Consider the following 23,420-nt stretch of genomic DNA (forward strand, 5'->3'; position numbering starts at 1 on the left):
ACACCTAGAGGCAAACAAAGTCATTACTAAAAGCCAACATGGGTTTGTCAAAAATAGATCATGCCAGACAAATCTTATTGCATTCTTTGACCAAGTGACAAAATTAGTGGATCAGAGGAATGCTGTGGACATAATTTACTTGGACTTCAGTAAGGCATTTGATAAAGTAGATCACAACCTACTACTTGACAAGATAGAAAAATGTGGGGTAGACAGAACCACCACCAGATGGATCCGTAGCTGGCTGACCGGCCGTACTCAGCGAGTGGTCCTCAATGGAACTGCATCTATATGGAGGGAAGTGTGTAGTGGGGTGCCCCAGGGCTCTGTTCTGGGCCCAGTACTCTTCAACATCTTCATCAACGATTTGGATGAAGGGATAGATGGGGAACTCATCAAATTTGCAGACGACACCAAGCTGGCAGGAATAGCCAACACTCCAGAAGACAGGCTTAAGATACAGAAGGATCTGGACAGACTTGAACACTGGGCACTAACTAACAAAATGAAATTCAATGGTGAAAAAAGCAAGGTTCTACATTTAGGCAAGAAAAACCAAATGCACAAGTACAGCATAGGTGGCACCATGCTCAATAGTAGTAACTGTGAGAGGGACCTCGGAGTCCTAGTAGACAATCACTTAAATATGAGCCAGCAGTGTGCTGCAGCTGCCAAAAAGGCCAACACAGTGCTAGGCTGCATTAACAGAGGGATAGAATCAAGATCACGTGAAGTATTAATACCACTCTTCAATGCCTTGGTAAGGCCACACTTGGAATACTGCATCCAGTTTTGGTCACCACGATGTAAAAAAGATGTTGAGACTCTAGAAAGAGTACAGAGAAGAGCAACAAAGATGATTAGGGGACTGGAGGCTAAAACATATAAGGAACGGTTGCTAGAAGAATTGGTATGTCTAGTTTAACGAAGAGAAGGACAAGGGGGGACATGATAGCAGTATTCCAATATCTCAGGGGCTGCCATAAAGAAGAGGGAATTAAGCTATTTTCCAAAGCACCTGAAGGCAGGACAAGAAGCAACGGGTGGAAACTAATCAAGGAGAGAAGCAACCTAGAACTAAGGAGAAACTTCCTGACAGTGAGAACAATTAATCAGTGGAACAGCCTGCCTCCAGAAGCAGTAAATGCTCCAACACTGGAAGTTTTTAAGAAGAGACTGGACAGCCATTTGTCCGAAATGGTGTAGGGTTTCCTGCCCGAGCAGGGGGTTGGACTAGATGACCTCCAAGGTCCCTTCCAACTTTACTACTATTACTATTACTAAAAAAGATGTTGAGACTCTAGAAAGAGTGCAGAGAAGAGCAACAAAGATGATCAGGGGACTGGAGGCTAAAACGCCTAAGGAACGGTTGCAGGAATTGGGGGTGTCTAGTTTAATGAAGAGGGGGGACATGATAGCAGTGTTCCAATATCTCAGGGGCTGCCCCAAAGAAGAGGGAGTAAAGCTATTCTCCAAAGCATCTGAAGCAGAACAAGAAGCAACGGATGGAAACTCATCAAGGAGAGAAACAACCTAGAACTAAGGAGAAACTTCCTGACAATGAGAACAATTAACCAGTGGAACAACCTGCCTCCAGAAGTGGTGAATGCTCCAACACTGGAAGATTTTAAGAAGAGACTGAACAGCCATTTGTCTGAAATGGTATAGGCTTTCCTGCCTGAGCAGGGGGTTGGACTAGATGACCTCCAAGGTCCCTTCCAACTTTATTATAATTATACACACACACACAATTATTTCATTTGCTTTTGGGAGTCTATGGCTCTTTCTGTTCCAGCACCTGTTTCCCCCCCCCCAAAATCCTGCAACACCAGTTCATCATCCTTAAATTGCAAGCAGAGATACAGAAGGAAGGGTTCCAGTTCAAATTAAGGTCTCCAGTCTGCACTGGACCATATCCTCAAAGCAGCAGAGCAGCACACAATGATCCCGTGGGGTAGGCTAGGCTAAAAAGCAGCTCACCCAAGACTGAAGATAGAAGCAGAAATGGGCCACAGACAACCAGGATGGGAAATGCAGAACATAATCAGCAATAGTCCCGGAGCATAGTGCAGATCTTTTTTCCTGTCTGAAGATGCACCGGAGGATAAGGCTATGCGTCTCTAGCTAAGCAACCTCCTTAAGCATGAAAAATGTTTCAATGAAAGAAAAAAGAACCTTCGCACAGAGAGAGAGGGGGGGATGAGAGAAGAGAAAGAGAAGAAAGAAAAGAAAAAGAAAGAAAGAAAGAAAGAAAGAAAGAAAGAAAGAAAGAAGAGAGATAGAAAGAGGGACAGAAAAGAGAGAGTAAGAGAAAAGAGGGAGATAGAGAGAAGACAGAAGATGGAGGGAGAGAAGAGAAAGGAGAGATAGGGAGAGAGGAAGAAAGAGAGAGAATACAGTAAGAGGGAAAAGAGAGAGAAAGAGAGATTCCATTTTTGGGATCTTGGGGTTTGCCCTCTTTTCACGCTTTTCCAGTTTCCTTTCCCCTATTTCTAGTTGCCCATTTTAAATTTATTTTTAGAATAGCACCTCTTTTCGTGCCTCTTCAGGAATTAAACCGGCATCATCCACGTGTCAAAGGACTAACCGAGTCTGTTCCAGCAAACAATGAACTGAACCGAGGAAAACAGAATTTAAAAAAAGCAAAAGATGCTTAAGGGAAAAAAAAAAATCCTTCTTTCGGTTGGTTCAATGGAACTATTTTTAGGTCCTAACCTGCTTCAAGCTATACTTAGAAACATGGAATTTAGCTTGATGAGGTCAGCTGACCGGGCTGCTCTCAGCCTCCTTAAGATCAATAGAGAGCCACCCGCACAGATCTGCAAGGGAGTGAATCCTAATGAAGGATCCCTCATTCCGAATGCACCGGTTGTATTTTCATTTGCTACCAAAATCCTTAAAAGGAATGGGGAGGGGGGGGGAAATCCCTCAGCCAGTCTGTTTCAGCCCCCTCGGAAAGCATCTTCGAAAACGCTGGAGCCAGCAGCATCCCAGTGACATCATCAGCATCCTTGGAGAGGAGGCTGTCTCCAAGGCAACAGGGCCCGGGCATCGCCCAATGGAATGCTGGCATCCGAGCTATTGTGGAACCAACAGGGAAGCAGGTAAGGGGTTTCTGAGCATCCCACCTTTTTAGAAGTTAGATTTTCTTTTTCTCCTGCCTTTATTATTTCTTTCTAGATAACTCAAGGCTGTGAACAGGCCAAATCTTTCTCCTCCTATTTTCCCCACAACCACAACCCTGTGAGGTTGGTTGGGCTGAGAGAGAATGGCTAACTCAAAGTCACCCAGCAGTTTTCATGGCTAAGGCAGGACTAGAACTCAACGTCTCCTGGTGATTTGCCCAAAACCACCCACTCAGCTTTCTTGCCTAAGGGGGGGGGGACTAGAACACACCAGGTAACCTAGTTAGTTAATTCCTGGCCTTTTGAATATGGGTGAGCTTCAACTCCCAGAATTCCAATGCTGATTGAGGAATTCTGGGAGTTGAAATCCACCCTCCTTAAAGCATGCTGGCTGGGGAATTCTGGGAATTGATGTACTCCCTTCTTAAAGCATGCCGGCTGAGGAATTCTGGGAGTTGAAGTCCACCCATCTTAAAGCATGCTGGCTGGGGAATTCTGGGAGTTGAAATCCACCCACCTTAAAGCACACTGGCTGGGGAATTCTGGGAGTTGAAGTTCACCCACCTTAAAGCACGCTGGCTGGGGAATTCTGGGAATTGAAGTCCACCGATCTTCAAGTGGTCAAGGTTGAGAAACACTGGTTTATGATATTGTGTATAAACCTGAAAACATGTTTATTCAAGAAATAAAACACCCCTATTTTTCTGACTGCAATTCTTCTCACCTCTGGTGCTGAAGATCACCAAATAATGATGATGATGATGATGATGATGATGATGATGATGATGATGACTACAAGCAGCGGCATGACAAATTAGCAACAATGGTGCATTGGAAGATCTGCAAGAAATATCATTTGCCTGTAAGCAAGAATTGGTGGGATCATAAAATAGAGAAAGTCATAGAAAATGATAAAGTTAAACTGCTCTGGGACTTCAGAATTCAAACAGACAAGCACCTGCAACATAACACCCAGACTTAACAATTGTCGATAAGAAAGACAAAAAAGACTGGATAGTGGACTGGAGTGCCTGGAGAGAGCAGAATAGAAGAGAAAGAACTGGAGAAGATAACAAAATACAAAGACCTACAAATAGAAATAGAAAGACTGTGGCAATAGCAAGCAAGGGTAGTACCAATAGTCATAGGCTCCCTGGGTGCAATCCCAAAACAACTGGAGCACCACTTGAACACCATTGGCATTGACAAATTCGCTATTAGTCAATTGCAAAAGGCGGCCTTATTAGGAACTGCTTCCATCCTGCGACGATATCTGTAATACCATCAAACATCCACATCTGCCTATCCCAGGTCCTGGGTAAAGACTCGATAGGTAGACAAAATGCCAAATCCAGTCTGAACATCTGGCTGACTGTGTGATGATCCATCGTCATCATCATCATCATCATCATCATCAAGTTGGAAGACACCTTGGAGGTCATGTAGTCCAACCCCCTGCTCAGGCAGGAAACCCTATACCATTTTGGACAAATGGCTGTCCAGTCTCTTCTTTTTGGTTTGGACCAACACTCACCATACGTGACCAATCCTGCCACCTGTCACGCCCCTGGTGATGTAGCTTCTCATAATACTTTCAATCTCTCCCCTTTTCTCCATGTCCCCCCTCAATTTTCTCCCATGCCCCCCCCCCTTTATATGCTCTGCTACTTGCTCCCCAACCGGCCGTACTCAGCGAGTGGTCCTCAATGGAACTGCATCTATATGGAGGGAAGTGTGTAGTGGGGTGCCCCAGGGCTCTGTTCTGGGCCCAGTACTCTTCAACATCTTCATCAACGATTTGGATGAAGGGATAGATGGGGAACTCATCAAATTTGCAGATGACACCAAGCTGGCAGGAATAGCCAACACTCCAGAAGACAGGCTTCAGATACAGAAGGATCTGGACAGACTTGAACACTGGGCACTAACTAACAAAATGAAATTCAATGGTGAAAAAAGCAAGGTTCTACATTTAGGCAAGAAAAACCAAATGCACAAGTACAGCATAGGTGGCACCATGCTCAATAGTAGTAACTGTGAGAGGGACCTCGGAGTCCTAGTAGACAATCACTTAAATATGAGCCAGCAGTGTGCTGCAGCTGCCAAAAAGGCCAACACAGTGCTAGGCTGCATTAACAGAGGGATAGAATCAAGATCACGTGAAGTATTAATACCACTCTTCAATGCCTTGGTAAGGCCACACTTGGAATACTGCATCCAGTTTTGGTCACCACGATGTAAAAAAGATGTTGAGACTCTAGAAAGAGTACAGAGAAGAGCAACAAAGATGATTAGGGGACTGGAGGCTAAAACATATAAGGAACGGTTGCTAGAATTGGGTATGTCTAGTTTAACGAAGAGAAGGACAAGGGGGGACATGATAGCAGTATTCCAATATCTCAGGGGCTGCCATAAAGAAGAGGGAATTAAGCTATTTTCCAAAGCACCTGAAGGCAGGACAAGAAGCAACGGGTGGAAACTAATCAAGGAGAGAAGCAACCTAGAACTAAGGAGAAACTTCCTGACAGTGAGAACAATTAATCAGTGGAACAGCTTGCCTCCAGAAGCAGTAAATGCTCCAACACTGGAAGTTTTTAAGAAGAGACTGGACAGCCATTTGTCCGAAATGGTGTAGGGTTTCCTGCCCGAGCAGGGGGTTGGACTAGATGACCTCCAAGGTCCCTTCCAACTTTACTACTATTACTATTACTATTACCTTCCTCCTTCAATCTCTGCTTGATCCCACAAGGCCATTTTTAATCCCAGAATGCATTAAACACTCAAGAGCTTGGACTGTCTACGCTGGCAGGGAATTTGAAGATTTGCAGAGATTTCAGATGGGGGGGGGCAGGGGAGAGAACACCAGGTTGGAGATACTGAATTAAAAGATTTCCCCTTTAATGGATACCTCCCCAAGCCCCCCCCCTTCCTCCTCCTTCCATTTTCATGGTAAAGGCATCAGGGAAGTTAAGAATCGGCATTCAGAAGATGACTGGTCCGTTGCCATAGAAACTGTGTCTGGAATCCCGTGGCAATGGTTGCTTGGTGATGAACCCTGGACCAATCACATGCCTGCAGGGCCGCGTTTCTCAGCCTTAACCGCTTGAAGATGGGTGGACTTCAACTCCCAACTTCCCTTGCCGGCTGGGGAATTCTGGGAGTTGAAGTCCACCCGTCTTCGAGTCGCCGAGGTTGAGAAGCACGCCTGAAAAGAACTGGCAAGGGTACCAAGGAGTGATCCGTGGCCCATTCTCGGTTGCTAGAACCGTCGCCCAAAAGCTCCATAGCAACAAGCCCCACCTTTCCTTTCTCCCGACAACAGCAGTATCCTGGCAACAGGGCGATAGCATCTTCCTCGCACCCCCCCTCCCACCCAGCGGGATCTGCCTCCCAGCAACGATGCATCGCGTGGTGTCTTTCCTCTCCTAGAAACCAAGTGCTGGTCTTCTGGATTGGCTGACCCTGCCAGATCGTCCACAATCAGACACCGGTCAGTTCGCAGCTAGCCAGAGAGTTTGCCATGATGCTGATGCTGATCCTTCTCTCTCTAGATCTTTCCCCCAGATGGTTTCCACAGCTCACTGAGTCTGGGTTGCCAATGTCAAATGCCAACCTTTTCCCAGAATAACAGCGTTAGAAGGGACCTCCAAGGTCTTCTAGTCCAACCCCTGGATGAAGCAGGAGACCGCCCTGAGTCCTTTGGGATTGGGCAGCATATAAATAAAATCAAATACAAATACAAATACCGGGCCTATACCATTTCAGACAAGTGGCTGTCTGATCTTTTCTTAAAAAAGGAGGAGGAGGAGGAGGAGGAGGAGGAGGAGGAGGAGGAGAATAGAGCTGGAAGGGACCTTGGAGGTCTTCTAGTCCAACCCCCTGCTCAAGCAGGAGACCCTGCTGTAGACCATTTCAGACAAGTGGCGGTCCAATCTCTTCTTAAAAAGAAGGAGGAGGAGGAGGAATAACAGAATAATAGCATTGGAAGGGACCTTGGAGGCCATCTAGTCCAACCCCCTGCTCAAGCAGGAGACCCTGCTGTAGACCATTTCAGACAAGTGGCGGTCCAATCTCTTCTTAAAAAGAAGGAGGAGGAGGAATAACAGAATAATAGCATTGGAAGGGACCTTGGAGGTCATCTAGTCCAACCCCCGGCTGAAGCAGGAGACCCCATGCCATTTCAGACAAATGGCTGTCCAGTCTCTTCTTAAAAACCTCCCGTGTTGGAGCATTCACAGCTTCTGGAGGCAAGTCGGGATCATCTCCTGAAGACGGCAGCCAAATCACACCAGTCCTGCAAGCTGATGCACACCCTGTGCTCCACCCTAAACCTGGGTTAAATATGGTTGCATTCACACCACATTCTGGGCCAGAGGAAGTCATTTTCCCAGTTAGCAGGACGCTGATGCAGTCACGATGTTTAAACCAGTATTTCTCAATCGTGGCAACTTTAAGTTTAAAACGGGGCCTGGGGGCTCTTTGTCATCTTCATAAATGATCTAGAGCAGGGGTCTTCAAACTTGGCCCTTTTATGACTTGTGGACTTCAACTCAAGTGATAAAGTGCAGGTAGTCCTCGACTTACAACAGTTTGCTTAATGACTGTTTGAAGTTATAATGGCCCTGAAAAAAGTGCCCCCCAAGACACAGCCAAGCAAGACCTCTGCCTGCCCACCCAGCTGCGTTCTTCCTCCTGTCCGAGGTTTTCATTGTTGTGAGCATTTCTGTTGGGGATTGGCAGTGGGGGTGGGGTGGGGGGCTGTTTGGTTTTTATTCCCCCCCCCCCCATCTGCTGGGTGGTTGCAGCAGGTTTTGGTTCCTTCACATGACCCTGGGACACTGTGACCGTCCTAAATAGGAATCAGTTGCCAAGACTCTGAATGTAAATCACAAGACCCTGGAGACGCTGCAACATTCCAGCTGATCGGCGCTTCTTCTGGGCTCAGCAGAAGCGCCAGGATCAGCGCTGAGCTCCAGCTTGAACCTGGCGCTGATCCTGGTGCTTCCACTGAGCCCCGACAGCCCTGCAGCTCCAGCCATCTCTCGCTCAGGCTTGTGTGGTGCTGCCATTGTTTCAGCTCCTTTCCCTGCCCCGCTACCCCTTTTCTAGGATGGTCGCGTCCCACCTGCCAGGTGCCAATGTACCACAGGTGGTACCCATACCACTGGTTGAAAAGCCCTGATCTAGACAAAGGAATAGGAAGGAGAATTCATCAGATTTACAGACGACACCAAGCTGGAGGGAATTGCTAACACTTTTAGAAGGTGGACTCAAGATTCAGAATGATCTGGACAGACTTGAGCATTGGGCCCTAGGCTATAAGATGCAGTTAAGTGGTGAGAAAAGTAAGATTTTATACATAGGCAGGAAAAGAAACAAGTGCACAGGTATTCAATATGCAAAACCTGGCTCAACGGTAGTCAGTATGAGCGGGATCCTGGAGTCCTAGTGGACCATCCCTTAAACAGGAGCCAGCCGTGTGCTGCAGCTGCCAAAAAAGCCAACACAGTGCTAGGCTGCATTAACAGAGGGAGAGAATCAAGATCACCTGAAGTGTGTTAATACCACTTTACAAGGCCTTGGTAAGGCCACACTTGGAATGCTGCATCCAGTTTTGGTCACCACGATGTAGAAAAGATGCTGAGACTCTAGAAAGAGTACAGAGAAGAGCAACAAGAATGATTAGGGGACTGGAGTCTAAAGCATACGAAGACCGGTTGCAGGAATTGGGTAGGTCTACTTTAATGAAGAGAAGGACGAGGGGGGACATGATAGCAGAGTTTCAATATCTCAGGGGCTGCCCCAAAGAAGAGGGAGTCAAGCTATTCTCTATAGCACCTGAAGGCAGGACAAGAAGCAACAGATGGAAACTCATCAAGGAGAGAAGCAACCTGGAACTAAGGAGAAACGTCCTGAGGAGGAGAGCAATTATCAGTGAAAGGACTAGCCCAGCTTCTAATAATCAAATCCTTTTCAAAGGGGTGGAGTCATCTTAAGCCCCACCTTCCTGAGTACCGTATCCACTGGCGGGGAGGGTCCTTGCAAGGCGGCACTAAAGCATGACCCCAAATGAGGGACATTGATCCCACTGACATTAAGAGCCAGGCAGGACCTCATGCAGAGAAAAGTGGAGCTTGAGTTCCCGTATCAATCCTTTTCTGGTCTCTCTGGCGTTAAAAGAAAAGAATCCACAATTTTGCAATGGAAAAGAAGCCAAGAAAAAACACAACGCCAGTCCATGGTGACTTGGTATGTCTGCCAAATGTTGGATCCACATTCCTGGCTTACGGAGGCTTTTGAAGCACCGATCTTGGGTGCTTCGTGATGCCAAAAAGAGTTAGGAAGGATACCGTGTTTCAGCAAGTGGCATGATCAGAGCCATTTTATAGTCTAGTGGTTAAGGCGCCAGGCTAGAAAGCTGGGGATGGTGAGTTCTAGTCCTGCCTTAGCCATGAAACCTGGCTAGGTGACTTTGGGCCCATCAGTGGGAGACGGTGAGTTCTAGTCTCGCCTTAGGGAGGAAAGACAGCTGGTGACTGGGCCAATCACAGGGAGACAGTGAGTTCTAGTCTCGCCTTAGGGTGGAAAGACAGCTGGGTGACTGGGCCAATCACTAGGAGAATGAGTTCTAGTCTCGCCTTAGGGAGGAAAGACAGCTGGGTGATTGGGCCAATCACTTTGAGAATGAGTTCTAGTCTCACCTTAGGGTGGAAAGACAGCTGGGTGACTGGGCCAATCACTAGGAGAATGAGTTCTAGTCTCGCCTTAGGGAGGAAAGACAGCTGGGTGATTGGGCCAATCACTAGGAGAATGAGTTCTAGTCTCACCTTAGGGTGGAAAGACAGCTGGGTGACTGGGCCAATCACTAGGAGAATGAGTTCTAGTCTCGCCGTAGGGTGGAAAGACAGCTGGGTGAGTGGGCCAATCACTGGGAGACAGTGAGTTCTAGTCTCGCCTTAGGCAGGAAAGCCAACTGGGTGACTGGGCCAATCACAGGGAGACAGTGAGTTCTAGTCTCCCCTTAGGGAGGAAAGCCAACTGGGTGACTGGGCCAATCACTAGGAGTTGGTGAATTTATTTATTTATTTATTTATGAGACTTATATAGCGCTTTAAGTGCAAGCACTCTCTAAGCGGTGTACACCAGTAAGCAATGTGTATATATATATATATATATATGTTTTCTGAGGTTTTCGCGGGTATTTGTATATAGGTCTTTGGTTGTTCGGGTTTTCTCCCGCGTAAAATTGGAAGTGTCTTGGCAACGTTTCGACGAAGTCACATTCGTCATCTTCAGGCTGGTGTTTTTAGCTTCTTGCTTTGAGCAGCAATGTGTGGTTTTATATATATATATATATATATATATATATTTACATTGCCCCCAACAATCTGGGTCCTCATTTTACCTACCCCGGAAGGATGGAAGGCTGAGTCAACCTTGAGCCGGTGAGATTTGAACCGCTGACCTGCTGAACACAGGTTCAATTCTCGTCTCACCTTAGGCACGAAGGCTGGCTGGGTGACTTTGGGCCGGTCCCTCTCTCTCAGCTCAGCCCACCTCACAGGGTGGCTGTTACGAGGGAAATAGGAAGAGGGAAGTGTATTGGATATATACAAATAAGGAATAAAATAAAGGAGCCAGAAGCAGCGACTGGAGCATTAATACAGAAAAGTTACGTCAATGACTTCCAGAGCGGAGACCTTGACGCTCCGTGTATAGGAAGGGGGTGTGTGTTATTATAAGAGGACGCCTCCCTTCAAAGCAAGACCGAAATGCTGGCATCCATGTGCAGGCAGCTCTGCCCCAGCTCTCAGCTTATGGGGTGAACTCATGTGCATTAGAACGGGGGGGGGGGGGGGGCAGAAGGCAAGCAACTAACCGGATTTGAGCAGGACCCACAAATAACCCAGGAGAAAGAGGTTTCTGCCTTGCTGCCTGCTGAACACCAATTCCTCAGCGCCTAGCAGAGGTGGGGGACCCGGCGCCATGACTCAGGCGGGGGGGGGGAGGAGAGGCAGCTCCCCACTGAAGCACAGCAAGCAGGGAAACAGATACTCAGTGGCTGCTTTCTGACGGTGACTCAGACTCCGTCTTCGGTGGGTTTGCCAGCCTAGCTCCCCCTGTTGGGTTCCCGCCCGCGGTTCTTGCAGCCGATGGACAGTTGCCCGCCTCTGTCATGCAGATGACCGTTCCAGCCTTCTGGTCTCCTCACCTGGATCCCCTGGAGAAGTGACATCCTGGCTTTCTCTCTGCCTGGTGCTGATGACCGCTAGCCAGCTCTGCCAACCGCCAGCTGCACCGGCTTGGCCAGCAGAACCGGTGCCAAGGACACATCCCGGACTTTCCCGCCGATGAGGCAGTGAGGGCTTGGGTGGTACCCCAACACAGGTAAGCAGCATGGAAGGGGTGAGGCAGCTTCAGCCGGAGGGGGCTCCCAGCTGGGACATCCAGGCAGACCGTGGGGAACAGGGGGTTTTGAAAGGGGTTCGGCCACGGAAAGACGAGGAAAAGTGCAGAGGTGGTTCAGAGGCAGTGTTTGGACCGCGAGCTCAGCCTGGCTGCTGAATGACTCCAGGGGGTCACACCCTGCAAGTTGGGGTCTTGCAATGCCTGAAATATTAAAAAAAAAATTAACCTAAGCCAGATTAAAAAAAAGGAGGTTTAGGGTGTTAAGAAAATGCAGATGCTCACTTTGGGCAGCATCTGGTTACAGGAACACTATGGGGAGTGGCGAAGAAGAGAATTCCTCTCTCGGCTGTGGATTCTGTCTAGCTAGATGTTGGTCTGTCTCCATATCTACCCACTGTATTCACACACCTACCTATCATCTATATTTTTTCTGCCTGCCTGCCTGCCTGCCTGCCTGCCTGCCTGCCTGCCTGCCTGCCTGACTGACTGCCTGCCTGCCTGCCTGCCTGCCTGCCTGCCTATCTATCTATCTATCTATCTATCTATCTATCTATCTATCTATCTATCTATCTATCTACCTACCTACCTATCTACCTACCCCTCTCCCTCTCCCTCTCCCTCTCTCTCTCTCTCTCTCTCTCTCTCTCTCTCTCTCTCTCTCTCTATCTGCTAGCTAGTTCATCTATCTCATCTATCTACTGGTCTACCCATCTACCTACCTACTTCGTACCCACCTTTCTATCTGTCTATCTCTCTGTTCATCCATCCATCTATCTACTATATCATCTATCCATCTGTCTCTGTCCATTTGTCTGTCCATGCATCCACTATCTATCTATCTATCTATCTATCTATCTATCTATCTATCTATCTATCTATCTATCTATCTATCTATCTATCTATCTATCTTATCCATCCATCCATCCATCCATCCATCCATCCATCCATCCATCCATCCATCTATCTATCTATCTATCTATCTATCTATCTATCTATCTATCTATCTATCTACCTTACTTACGTATCTCCTACCCATCCATCATCTATCCATCTCTGTCTGTCTCTCTGTCTCTCTCTCCCTCATCTATCTCATTTACCTATCCATCCATCCATCCATCCATCTATCTATCTATCTTTCTATCTATCTATCTATCTATCTATCTATCTATCTATCTATCTATCTATCTATCTATCTATCTGCCACCTACCTGTCTGTCCGTCCATCCATCCATCCATCCATCCATCCATCCATCCATCCATCCATCCATCCATCCATCCTAGAGCTGTCTATCATCAGCTATCTTAGGTTTATTATCTGTAGCTTTTTTCCCACTGGAAGGGTGACTAACCAGGTGGGGACCAAAGAGATGGAGTGAGAATGGGTGAAGAGGGCATTTGTGGACGACTGGAAGAAAATGGATGTCCCACACCTGGACTGATTCCAAAATGGGCTTGAGATGCAACTCCGAGTTGGGTTTGAGGGAACAGGGTCTGGAGCAGGGAGATGGGACCATTGCCGAGCCCATCTGTATGTTGTGTAGACATCACGTGAGGAGCCGAGTCACAGATGATTCACCAGAGAAGTTAGCCCGAATAGTTTTAGCCTTCATTAAGCTACAGGGATTGGGGGCAGCTGGTTGCAGAATTGTGCAAACCTAAGTCCTTTGGCTGAGTAGAGGTAGTCCTCCACTTACAAGAATTCATTTAGTGACCATTCAAAGTTACAATGGCAGAGAAAAAAAGAAAAAAGAAAGAAAGAAAGAAAGAAAGGATATCTGCCTCAACCAAGAAAAATTTGCACAATTGCCTAGAGTCTAGACCCTTCCTTCCTTCCTTCCTTCCTTCCTTCCTTCCTTCCTTCCTTCCTTCCTTCCATCCTCCCTCCCTCCCTTCCTCTTTCTCCTTCCTTCCTTCCTTCCTCCCTCCCTCCCTCTCTCCTTGACCCTTCCTTCCTTCCTTCCCTCCCTCCCTCTTTCTCCTTCCTTCCTCCCTCCCTGATCTTCCTCCCTCCCTCCCTCTTTCTCCTTCCTTCCTTCCTCCCTCCCTGATCTTCCTTCCTTCCTTCTCTCCCTCCCTTTCTCCTTCCTCCCTCCCTCCTTGATCTTCCTTCCTTCCTCCCTCCCTTCTCTTTCTCCTTCCTTCCTCCCTCCCTCCTTGATCTTCCTTCCTTCCTCCCTCCCTTCCTCTTTCTCCTTCCTTCCTTCCTTCCTCCCTCCCTCCTTGATCTTCTTCCTTCCTTCCTTCCTTCCTTCCTTCCTTCCTTCTCTCCCTCCCTTCCTCTTTCTCCTTCCTCCCTCCCTCCCCCCTTGATCTTCCTTCCTTCCTCCCTCCCTTCCTCTTTCTCCTTCCTTCCTTCCTCCCTCCTTGATCTTCTTCCTTCCTTCCCTCCCTCCCTTCCTCTTTCTCCTTCCTTCCTCCCTCCCTCCTTGATCTTCCTTCCTTCCTTCCTCCCTTCCTCTTTCTCCTCCCTCCCTCCCTCCTTGATCTTCTTCCTTCCTTCCTTCCCTCCTTCCTTCCTTCCCTCCCTCTTTCTCCTTCCTTCCTCCCTCCCTCCTTGATCTTCCTTCCTTCCTTCCTCTTTCTCCTTCCTCCCTCCCTCCTTGATCTTCTTCCTTCCTTCCTCCCTCCTTCCTCTTTCTCCTTCCTTCCTCCCTCCCTCCTTGATCTTCCTTCCTTCCTTCCTCCCTTCCTCTTTCTCCTCCCTCCCTCCCTCCTTGATCTTCTTCCTTCCTTCCTTCCCTCCTTCCTTCCTTCCCTCCCTCTTTCTCCTTCCTTCCTCCCTCCCTCCTTGATCTTCCTTCCTTCCTTCCTCTTTCTCCTTCCTCCCTCCCTCCTTGATCTTCTTCCTTCCTTCCTTCCTTCCTTCCTTCCCTCCCTCCCTCTCTCCCTCCCTCCCTCTTTCTCCTTCCTTCCTCCCTCCCTCCTCCTTGATCTTCTCCCTTCCTTCCTTCCTTCCTTCCCTCCCTCCCTCCCTCCTCCTCCTTCCTCCTCCCTCCTTCTTCCTTCCTCCCTCCCTCCCTCCTTGATCTTCCTTCCTTCCTTCCTCCCTCCCTCCCTTCCTCTTTCTCCTTCCTTCCTCCCTCCCTCCCTCCTTGATCTTCCTTCCTTCCTCCCTCCATCCCTCCTTGATCTTCTTCCTTCCTTCCTTCCTTCCTTCCTTCCTTCCTCCCTCCCTCCCTCCCTCCCTCCCTCCCTCCCTCCCAGGCCTCCACTTCCTCTTGGTCTGGCTTCTCTGCAGCTGAGGCAGGGCAGGGATGGCTGACTTTGCCACCATCCGGCTTCCTCTCTGTATGGAGGCAGTTCCCATGGCAACGGCCAATCAGAAAAAGAGGATGCTGCCAGCTAAGGACCAGCCAGCCAGGCAGGCAAGCTTCATGGATAGGTGTGGTAGGGAGGGGGCAGGGAAGGGATACCACTGGGTTGGCCACCCACAGGGGAGGGGGCACCAGCTCTCTGCATACCCATCACCATTTTCTGATTCGGGAGCCCCAACATTGAGGGAAAATCCTTAGGGCATCACCCCCATCATTTTTCAGCCTTCTCCTGCCTCTTTCAAATATTGCAATATTGGACTAAATGCTTGTTAAGTGAGTCAGCCTCCTTTCACCACCTTGTTTGTCATAGTTCTTAAGGAGTCATGCAGTCATTAAGCGAGTCAAGTGGTTCAAAGCAAATCATAGGGTCTTTAGGGAAAATCCAACTTCCCCCATTCCTGAGAAGGTCACAAATGGCAATCACACGACTCTCGGACGCTGCAGTGTGCTTAAATTTTGATCATGTGACCTTGGGGAGGCTGGGATAGTTAAATGTGCTCATAATTCGCTTTTTTCAGTTCCTTTGTAACTTCAGACGGACGCTAAACAAATGGCTATAAGTTGAGGACTGCCAGTATGAAACAGAGAAGCAACCTGGAACTAAGGAGAAACTTCCTGACAGTGTGAACAAGTAACCAATGGAACAGCTTGCCACCAGAAGTAGTGAGTGCTCCGTCACTGGAGGTTTTTAGGAAGAGACTGGACACCCATTGGTCAAAATGGAATAATAGGGTCTCCTGCCTGAGCAGGGGGCTGGACTAGATGACCCCCGAAGTCCCCTCCAATTCTGTTATTCCATGTACGCTAGTGTTCGATTGACAACGGTTCGTTTATTGACCTTTTGAAAGTTAAAACGGGACTGAAAAAAGTGACTTATCACCACTTTCCATACTTGCGACCGTTACAGCATCCCCATAGCATTTGAATGCTTGTCAACTGACTCACATTTATGACGGTTGCAGCATTCTGGGTCACGCGATCCCTTTTTTTTGGCAAGCCTCTGAGGTGCAACGTCAAAGCCAGACTCACTTAACAACTGTGTTACTCACTTAACAACTGCAGTGATTCACTGTGGCAAGAAAAGTAAAATGGGGGGGGGGGGAAACGGGTAAATCACTTAACAACTATCGCGCTTACTAGCAGAAATTTTGGACTCAATTGCAGTCGTAAATGGAGGACTACTTATAATGCTATGCCAGTGATGGTGAACCTTTTAGAGACCGAGTGCCCAAACGGCAACCCAAAACCCAGTTATGCATCGTCGGGTGCTGGGTGGGTGTGGCCCATTGGGTGGGTGTGGCCCATTGGGTGGGTGTGGCCCATTGGTGGGCATGGCTGCAGTGGTAACGGCAGACTGGGTGGGACTAAAAAGTTCAATCAATCAATTCCAACTTTGCAAGATCTTTTTTTTTCCCGCGAGAAGTTGAAATTGACTGATTGAACCTTTTTTTTTTTTTTTGCACAAGGCGGTGGAGGCCTAAAGCGAAAAGGTTTTATAAAACTCAGCTGAAGGCCTAGGACTGGGGCGACGGCGCGCGTGCCCACAGAGAGTGCTCTGAATGCCGCCTCTGGCATGCGTGCCATAGGTCTGCCACCACAGTGCTATGCAATCCAGTCTGACCTGCCCGCTTGCTCCCTGCAGCACTGATGGCCAGGGCCGGAGAGCAGATCTGTGGCTGCCAGCGGGGTCCAAACATGGAGGAGGGCAAATGGTACGGCGTCCGTTCGTACCTGCATCTTTTCTACGAGGACTGCACTGGCACCCATTCGGAAGACAATTTGGAGAATGCTGCTACATCCCCCACCAAGGCTGGCTGGACCCCCGTCTTCTGGAAGGTGAGATTTTTCAACCAGGATCCAGGCACCCATTGCTTTGTGGCGTGTTCTCTGAGCACAGACAGAATGCCTTCCCACAACACACTGGCCCAGATTGCAAGTGGGGAGATTATGTTATTTATTAAATGTATAGAACACCAGTCTCCAAAACAATCCTGGGCATCTTACAATGCAATAAAAAAGGATCCATAATGGGCCTTTTGTGGCCTCCCCTCCACTCCTCCCGCTTAGCTCTGTACATGATTTTCTGGGTGAGGGGTCGCCAAATCTAGCCCCTTTAAGACTGGTGGAGTTCAACTCCCAGAATTCTGGGAGTTGAAGTCCATCAAACTAGGAGCCTGGCACCCATTGCTTTGTGGCGTGTTCTCTGAGCACATACAGAGTGCCTTCCCACAACAGAAGCGGTGAATGCTCCAACACTGGAAGTTTTTAAGAAGAGACTGGACAGCCATTTGTCCGAAATGGTATAGAGTTTCCTGCCTGAGCAGGGGGTTGGACTAGATGACCTCCAAGGTCACTTCCAACTTTATTATTATTATTATTATTGATGGATCATCGCACAGTCAGCCAGATGTTCAGACTGGATTTGGCATTTTTTCTACCTATCGAGTCCTTACCCAGGACCTGGGATAGGCAATGTGGATGTTTGATGGTATTACAGATATCGTTGCAAGATGGAAGCAGTTCCTAGTAAGGCCGCCTTTTGCAATTGACTAATGGCAAATTTGTCAATGCCAATGGGGTTCAAGTGGTGCTCCAGTTGTTTTGGGATTGCACCCAAGGAGCCTATGACTATTGGTACTACCCTTGCTTGCTTTTGCCACAGTCTTTCTATTTCTATTTGTAGGTCTTTGTATTTTGTTATCTTCTCCAGTATTATTATTATTATTATTATTATTATTATTATTATTATCATCATCATCATCATCATCATCATCATCATCATCATCATCATCATTATTATTATTATTATTATAACACACTTGCCCAGATTGCAAGTGGGGAGATTATTTTATTTATTAAATTTATAGAACATCACTATCCAGCATCTTACAATACAATAAAAAAGGATCCATAATGGGTCTTTTGTGGCCTCTCCCCCACTCCTCCCACTTAGCGCTGTTCACGATTTTCTAGGTCAGAGGTCTCCAAACCCCTGCTGGCAGGGGAATTCTGGGAGTTGGAAGTCCACCAAACTTAAAGGGGAAGTTTGGAGATCCCCCCCCCTTCCCTAGATCAGGCAGCTAAGTGGGAAAACATCTGACTCAGTGGCAGAGATGTTAGGTTGGAGGCAAACATATGCTGGAAGATTGCATAAGGCTTTTGAAAAATTGGGGGGGGGGGTGTCGGTCCAAGAGCTGATTTGCAGCTGGTGGTCAGGACACAAACCCCTTTGGTTAGTCTCTGGGATGACTCTGTCGCCACCTACAGGCATGGATTGGATCTTCAGGTCACTTTAAGGACCACTTTAAGAGGTGTGGACTTCAACTCCCAGAATCCTCCAGCCAGCAATGCTTTTCTTTAAGATTCATTTTAGTATACGGAAAGAAAGCTTCTGAGAACAAGACTATGCCTAGAAAGCCAGGGCCTTCACACACAGCCCTCACTCCCAAGTGCTGCATTCACACAACTCGGTCAATCAGGTCACTGAAAGAGCTAATAGCTGCTTTTTGTGCAACACACTAAGTTTGGTTTGTAGTAACCGTGATTGGTTTGGTTTGGGGCTTAGGTTGAGTTAGTTAAAGGCCCAGTTTGTTAAATTAGCTTATTACTTGAGGTAGTCCTTGACTTACAGCCAGTTGTTTAGTGACCATTCAAAGCTGCAACAGCTGTGAAAAAGTGACTTTTGACTGTTTACCACATAACAACAACAACAACAACAACAACAACAACAACAACAACAACAATAATAATAATAATAATAATAATAATAATAATAATAATAATAATAATAAAGTTGGAAGGGACCTTGGAGGTCATCTAATCCAACCCCCTGCTCAGGCAGGAAACCCTACACCATTTCAGACAAATGGCTGTCCTGTCTCTTCTTAAAAACGTCCATTGTTGGAGCATTCACCGCTTCTGGAGGCAGGTAGTTCCACTGGTTAATTGTTTTAACTGTAGCGCACATACGGATGCTTGTCTCTCATTCTACCTTCTCCTTTCCAGGTGACGCTTTCAGCCGGGACTCTGCTGATGCTCACCGGCGCGGCGGCTCTAACCACGGGGTCCCTCCTGCCCTCCAGGTTGGAGGACATTGGTGAAGCTGAGTTTGTGGTGCTGGACCAGCGAGCCGTAGATTACACCGGTGCCCTGGATATCTGCCGAGCTGTCGGTGTGGTGCTGTGCGCCGTCGCTGGGGTGTTGCTGGCGGCCTCGGTTGTGTTGTCCAGGATTGGCAGAAGGAACCGGACTGGCTATCCAGGCGACAATGGCAAGGAAGAACAGCTGTCGCCCATCTTGCAGGAGAATGCCCCCCATCCATGGGGTGCCATCGTCTCAGCGACCCCCGCCCCTTTCCAAGTCTCCTGGGTACAGGGCGTCCAGCCAAAGGGAGAGATGTGAATTCAGATTCACCAAAAGCTGTTCAGGCACCAAAGCAGTGTTTCCCAACCTTCAAGATAGGTGGACTTCAACTCCCAGAATTCCCCAGCCAGCACATGCTGGCTAGGGAATTCTGGGAGTTGAAGTCCTTCTATCCACAGGTGGAAAGCTGGGTTCCACCTCCAGAGACAGTGGCCTGCAGATCACGTGATCTGCATTTGCGACCTTTCCCATCCCGCTTCCAACAAATCAAGTCAGTAAGGGGACGCCGGATTCACTTAATGACTGTATGATTCACTTAACAGCTGCAGTGACTTGCTTAACAGCCATGGCAAAAAAAGGTTGTATAATTGGGCATGATTCACTTAACAATCACCTTGTTTAGTGACTGAAATTGTGGACGTAAGTCGAGGACTATCTGTAACAGCAGAATCAAGGAAGGGTCTACCTCCCTATTTCTGCTTTGGTATCTTCCCTCCATTTTTCAATTACCCCTGGTTTTAAGTTGGGAGATGCCCAAAGTGGGGGGAGCCAAGCAGACAGATCCCTCCCTTTACTACTTCAGGGCCCAGAATTAAGAGATATCTCCTTGCTGATTGGTGGTGAGCAGTAGGAAGCGGGCAACAAAAGCCAGTGGAGAAACAAATCACTTGGTCTGGAACGAGCAGCCGGATGCACCAATCAGGAGAGACCATTTGACAGCACCCTGGTAAAGACAGGAATGGAAGTGGGAGGAGCATCAGCTGTGGAGGCCGTACCATTTTCTGATTCAAGGGGGAAACTCCATAGCGGGAAAGACCATCAGAGAGACGGGGGGGGCAGCTGCGCAGAATCTTTCGGCCTTCATGTGGTCCTCTACTTGAGGGAAGAAACCAGCTTAGAATAATAAAGACTGAAATAAGTGCATTTGCTTGGATTAATCGTGGCTTGGAGGGGGGGGGGGAGACACACTTTTTAAAAATATTATCTTGCGTTTCTCAGAATTCCAGGCAGTCAGGAGTGTGTCTGGCTGTCCCTTCCTGTTATTCCCACAACAACCCTTTGAGGTAGGCTGATCTGAATGACCAAAAGTAAATCTGACTGATTCTGTGTCCTCTGCCAGCTTCCCACACAGACAGTAGGAGTCAAGGAAATGAGGGCTGTGTATCTTCTCCACGCTAGTGCAAGGTTCACAGTCTTTGTTGTTGTTAGTTGCAAAGTTGTGTCCGACCCATCGCGACCCTATGGACCACATTCCTCCAGGCCTTCCTGTCCTCTACCATCTTCTAGAGTCCATTGAAGCTCACGCCTCCTGCTTCAGGGACTCCATCCAGCCACCTCCTTCTCTGTCGTCCCCTTCTTCTCTTGCCCTCCATCTTTCCCAGCATCAGGCTCTTCTCCAGGGAGTCCTTCCTTCTCATTAGGTGGCCAAAGGACTTGAGTTTCCACTTCAGGATCTGGCCTTCTAAAGAGCAGTCGGGGTTGATCTCCTCTAGGACTGACCGGTTGGATCGCCTTGCAGTCCAGGGGACTCTCAGGAGTCTTCTCCAGCACTAGAGTTCAAAGGCCTCCATTCTTTGGCGCTCGGCCTTTCTTATGGTCCAACTTTCGCATCCACACATTGCAACTGGGAAAACCATGGCCTGGACTATACGCACTTTTGTTGGCAGGGTGATGTCTCTGCTTTTTAGTATGCTGTCTGGATTTGCCATAGCTTTCCTCCCCAGGAGCAAGCGTCTTTTAATTTCTTGGCTGCAGTCCCCCCAGCTACTTTTGTTGTTGTTCGTTGCGAAGTTGTGTCTAGCCCATCGCGACTCCATGGACAATGTTCCTCCAGGCCTTCCCGTCCTCTACCATCTTCTGGAGTCCATTGAAGGTCACAACTCCTGCTTCCGTGACTCCATCCAGCCCCCTCCTTCTCTGTCGTCCCCTTCTTCTCTTGCCCTCCATCTTCCCCAGCATCGGGCTCTTCTCCAGGGAGTCTTTCCTTCTCACTAGGTGGCCAAAGGACTTGAGTTTCCACTTCAGCATCTGGCCTTCTAAAGAGCAGTCGGGGTTGATCTCCTCCAGGACTGACCGGTTGGATCGCCTTGCAGTCCAGGGGACTTGCAGGAGTCTTCTCCAGCACCAGTGTTCAAAGGCCTCCATTCTTTGGCGCTCGGCCTTTCTTATGGTCCAACTTTCACAGCCATACATTGCAACTGGGAAAACCATGGCCTGGACTATACGCACTTTTGTTGGCAGGGTGATGTCTCTGCTTTTTAGTATGCTGTCTGGATTTGCCATAGCTTTCCTCCCCAGGAGCAAGCGTCTTTTAATTTCTTGGCTGCAGTCCCCCCAGCTACTTTTGTTGTTGTTCGTTGCGAAGTTGTGTCTAGCCCATCGCGACTCCATGGACAATGTTCCTCCAGGCCTTCCCGTCCTCTACCATCTTCTGGAGTCCATTGAAGGTCACAACTCCTGCTTCCGTGACTCCATCCAGCCCCCTCCTTCTCTGTCGTCCCCTTCTTCTCTTGCCCTCCATCTTCCCCAGCATCGGGCTCTTCTCCAGGGAGTCTTTCCTTCTCACTAGGTGGCCAAAGGACTTGAGTTTCCACTTCAGCATCTGGCCTTCTAAAGAGCAGTCGGGGTTGATCTCTTCTAGGACTGACCAGTGTTAGCAAGGCAGACCCCTTGCTAAAAGAGACCCACTGCCAGAGTCCCGGCAATCTGATGGCCACCCAAAAGTTTCCTGGCTTTCTTTCTACTGTCCGGCTCATCAAAAGCACAGGAGCTTGGTCCTGTAAAGATAGTCCTTCACTTAAAATCATTCAGTGACCAAAGTTAAACAGCACTGGGGGGAAAAAAGTGACTTATGATCATTTTTCACACAACCGTTGCAGCCTGCTTACGGTCACGTGCTCAAAATCTGGACCCTCAGGAACTGACTCATAATTATGACGGTCGCAGTGTCCTGGGGTCACGTGATCCCCCTTTTGCAACCTTCAGACAAGCAACCTAGAACAAAGGAGAAACTTCCTGACAGTTAGAAAAATTAACCAGTGGAACGACCTGCCTCCAGAAGCGGTGAATGCTCCAACCCTGGACGTTTTTAAGAAGAGACTGGACAGCCATGTGGCTGAAAGGGTATAGGGTTTCCTGCCTGAGCAGGGGGTTGGACTAGATGACCTCTAAGGTCCCTTCTTATTCTGTTCTGTTCTCCAAAGCGCCAGAAGGCAGGACAAGAAGCAACGGGTGGAAACTCATCAAGGAGAGAAGCAACCTGGAACTAAGGAGAAACTTCCCGACAGTCAGAACAATTAACCAGTGGAACAACCTGCCTCCAGAAGTGGTGAATGCTCCAAAACTGGAAGTTTTTAAGAAGAGACTGGACAGACATTTGTCCGAAATGGTAAATAGGGTTTCCTGCCTGAGCAGTGGATTGGACTAGATCACAGGTCGGCAACCTGCGGCTCTGGAGCCGCATGCGGCTCTTTGAGCCTTCCCCTGTGGCTCCCAGCCTCCTCTGCCTTTGCAGAGAGAGACAGAGACAGAGAGAGGCAATTGCACTTCCCTGCTTCTCTCTCTCTGTGTGTGTGTGTGTTTTGTGTGTGTGTGTGTGTGTGTGTGTGTGTGTGTGTAAAAGAGAGTGCACTCACAGTGTTCTCCGAGGAGCTGAAAAGCTTACTGGGCGGAGCTCCTCCCTTTGCTGCGTCTCAGCAGGAAGCAGGAAGGGCAGGAGAGAGCTAGCTACCCCAGCTAGGCTGACTCAGGAATTCTGGGAGTTGAAGTCCATGAGTCATAAAAGAGACGAGGTTGCCTACTCCTGAGCTTGTTGGACAACAGCTTGAAGCTTGCCAGGTGAGCAGCAGATAGGGGGGGGAGAGAGCGAGAGAGAGAGGAAGGGAGGGAAAGAGCAGAGAGGAAAAAGAGAGAGAGAAAGAAAGAGTGGGGGAAGAGGAGTGGCAGACCAAGGGCAGATAGAGAGGGAGGGAGAGAGACAGACAGACAGAGAGAGACCCTTTTGACATCTAAAATGAAGATAACACTGCGTATATCCTTTTTTTACCTCTGTGTGTGTGTGTGTGTGTGTGTGTGTGTATGTATGTATGTATGTGTATGTATACATATATATTTGTTTTCTGAGGTTTTCGCGGGTATTTGTATGTAGGTCTTTGGTTGTTCGGGTTTTCTCCCACGTAAAATTGGAAGTGTCTTGGCGACGTTTCGACGA

The 23,420-nt window shown here is 48.3% G+C and overlaps 1 protein-coding gene across 2 annotated transcripts; it reads left to right on the forward strand.

The window, feature by feature from the left end:
- The first annotated feature begins 2,944 nt into the window (after window positions 1-2,944).
- NRSN2 (neurensin 2) lies at window positions 2,945-20,130 on the forward strand. Of its 2 annotated transcripts, none has more exons than XM_039364767.1 (4): window positions 2,945-3,104; window positions 11,308-11,513; window positions 16,491-16,684; window positions 18,854-20,130. In XM_039364767.1, exons 3-4 carry the CDS (start codon window positions 16,496-16,498, stop codon window positions 19,247-19,249), a joined length of 585 nt encoding a protein of 194 aa, XP_039220701.1. In that variant the 5' UTR covers window positions 2,945-3,104; window positions 11,308-11,513; window positions 16,491-16,495; the 3' UTR covers window positions 19,250-20,130. The 2 variants fall into 2 exon arrangements, with proteins under 2 accessions (XP_039220701.1, XP_039220702.1); XM_039364768.1 differs by lacking the exon at window positions 2,945-3,104 and adding an exon at window positions 6,541-6,615.
- The last annotated feature ends 3,290 nt before the right edge of the window (window positions 20,131-23,420 follow it).

Source organism: Crotalus tigris, unplaced genomic scaffold (assembly GCF_016545835.1).
Source record: "Crotalus tigris isolate CLP2741 ecotype Arizona unplaced genomic scaffold, ASM1654583v1 scf7180000019844.519500, whole genome shotgun sequence".
NCBI lineage: Eukaryota > Metazoa > Chordata > Lepidosauria > Squamata > Viperidae > Crotalus > Crotalus tigris.